General features: G+C 50.4%; 1 protein-coding gene across 1 annotated transcript in view; it reads right to left on the reverse strand.

Annotated features, from left to right (window-relative positions):
* The window catches only part of PPIL2 (peptidylprolyl isomerase like 2), a 19,910-nt gene extending 18,425 nt beyond the window's left edge, over positions 1-1,485 (reverse strand). Inside the window, exon 1 of the mRNA XM_004716331.2 lies at positions 1,406-1,485. Within this exon, the coding sequence (XP_004716388.1) occupies positions 1,406-1,437 (32 nt within the window). The 5' untranslated portion in view covers positions 1,438-1,485. The remainder of the gene's footprint in view (positions 1-1,405) is intronic.
* Positions 1,486-1,491: the final 6 nt, after the last annotated feature.

Here is a 1,491-nt window from a genome sequence, read left to right on the forward strand (position 1 = left end):
GTCGATTGATGACAAACTTCCTTCTGGATGTCTTTCAACTTCCCGAAAGTATGAAAATGTCGATATTCGTAGTGCATTTGAAGTTTGTTCCACCAGGTTTAACTGTTAATCAAGCTTTCAATTTAGAGGGTCTGAAAAGATTTCTTAACAGTGTGACAAAAGGCCTGATTTGTGGCAGATGAGGGACTGGCTTTGCCACCACGACAATGCATATTTGAACACAGCCATCTCAGTGCGACAGTTTCTGGCAAAAAAAAAAAAAAAAGCAGCATGCCTCACTTGCCCCAATGCACCTTACTCATCTGACCTCGCTCCATACGACATCTTTTTGCCTCCGTGAATGCAGATATGAAAGGATAGTGATTTGAGGATGCAGAAGAGGTGAAGACAAAAACGAGGGAGGTGCTGTCAGTCACCCAAACAGATGAGTTTGAAAAATGTTTCCAAGAATGAAATCAGATTTACAAACGTATTAAGTGTAATGGAGAGTACTTTGAAGGTGCTATGGTTGTGTTGTAAAAATTTTAAATACATAACTTTTTTTGGGAAAAAAATTTTTGTGTACCTTCCCCTCTTATACTAGTCTGAGAGGGAGGAGAGTCTAGCAAAGAGAAGGAAAACATAGGATACCACATGGGAGCCCTGGTGGGTAGTGGTAACATATGATCTTAAAGGTCTGTAGTTCAAAACCACTAGGTGCTCCACAGGAGAATGGGCTTTCAACTCCAATAAAGAGTTACAGTCCCAGAAACTCACAGAGGGCAGTTCTACCCTGACCTATGCAGTCGACTTGAGAGGAACTGAGTTTGGTTTATAGCCCCCCAGAGCAAACAGCTCTTCGGAAGGCGGGATTCTGTGTACTCTGCGCTGAAAAAGTCCAACCAAATGAAGGCTGAGAACTGGCCACTGGTCTGGGCCCTGTGGAAGTCCGAGGGTGCCAGACAAATAGCATCCTTGGTCGAAGGCATGGCTGACGTGGTTTCAGGAGGCGGCAGAAAACAGCGAGAAGGCACGAACTTCACATCTTTGGACGACGAGTCAGAAACGCATGGTGGGGGCAGGAGGGGCCAACGGGGACAAGGCCAGACTGGTCTGTGTTGAACTGGGAGACACTGCAGTGGGTACAGGAGCTAACACCAGGCAGAAGAAAGGCACAACCAGAGGAGCCACCTACGGGAGGTGGGGAGGGGGGCTGGAGGAGAGACCACCTGCAGATGCCCAGCGCTACAGGTAGGAGAGGGGACGACCAGGAGCGAACCCAAGGGGAACGGCGCTTCGGGTCGGTGCCGGGACACTGAGTTGGGGAGATGGTTCCCCCAGGACGAAAGAGGAGCTACGGGACCAGCCCTTCGCGCGACAAACGGGCTCAGCACAGGAGCGCCGCTCCTGCCCGCGACCCACTTACATCTTGTCCTTCTGATGCTGTCGCTTCCCCATGGCTGCGCCGCGGGTGGACGGGAGCGAGCACCGTCTGGCTACTGGCGACCACAG

The sequence above is a fragment of the Echinops telfairi genome, unplaced genomic scaffold, assembly GCF_000313985.2.
Source record: "Echinops telfairi isolate 266 unplaced genomic scaffold, ASM31398v2 ScPeMD7_29;HRSCAF=101, whole genome shotgun sequence".
Lineage (NCBI taxonomy): Eukaryota > Metazoa > Chordata > Mammalia > Afrosoricida > Tenrecidae > Echinops > Echinops telfairi.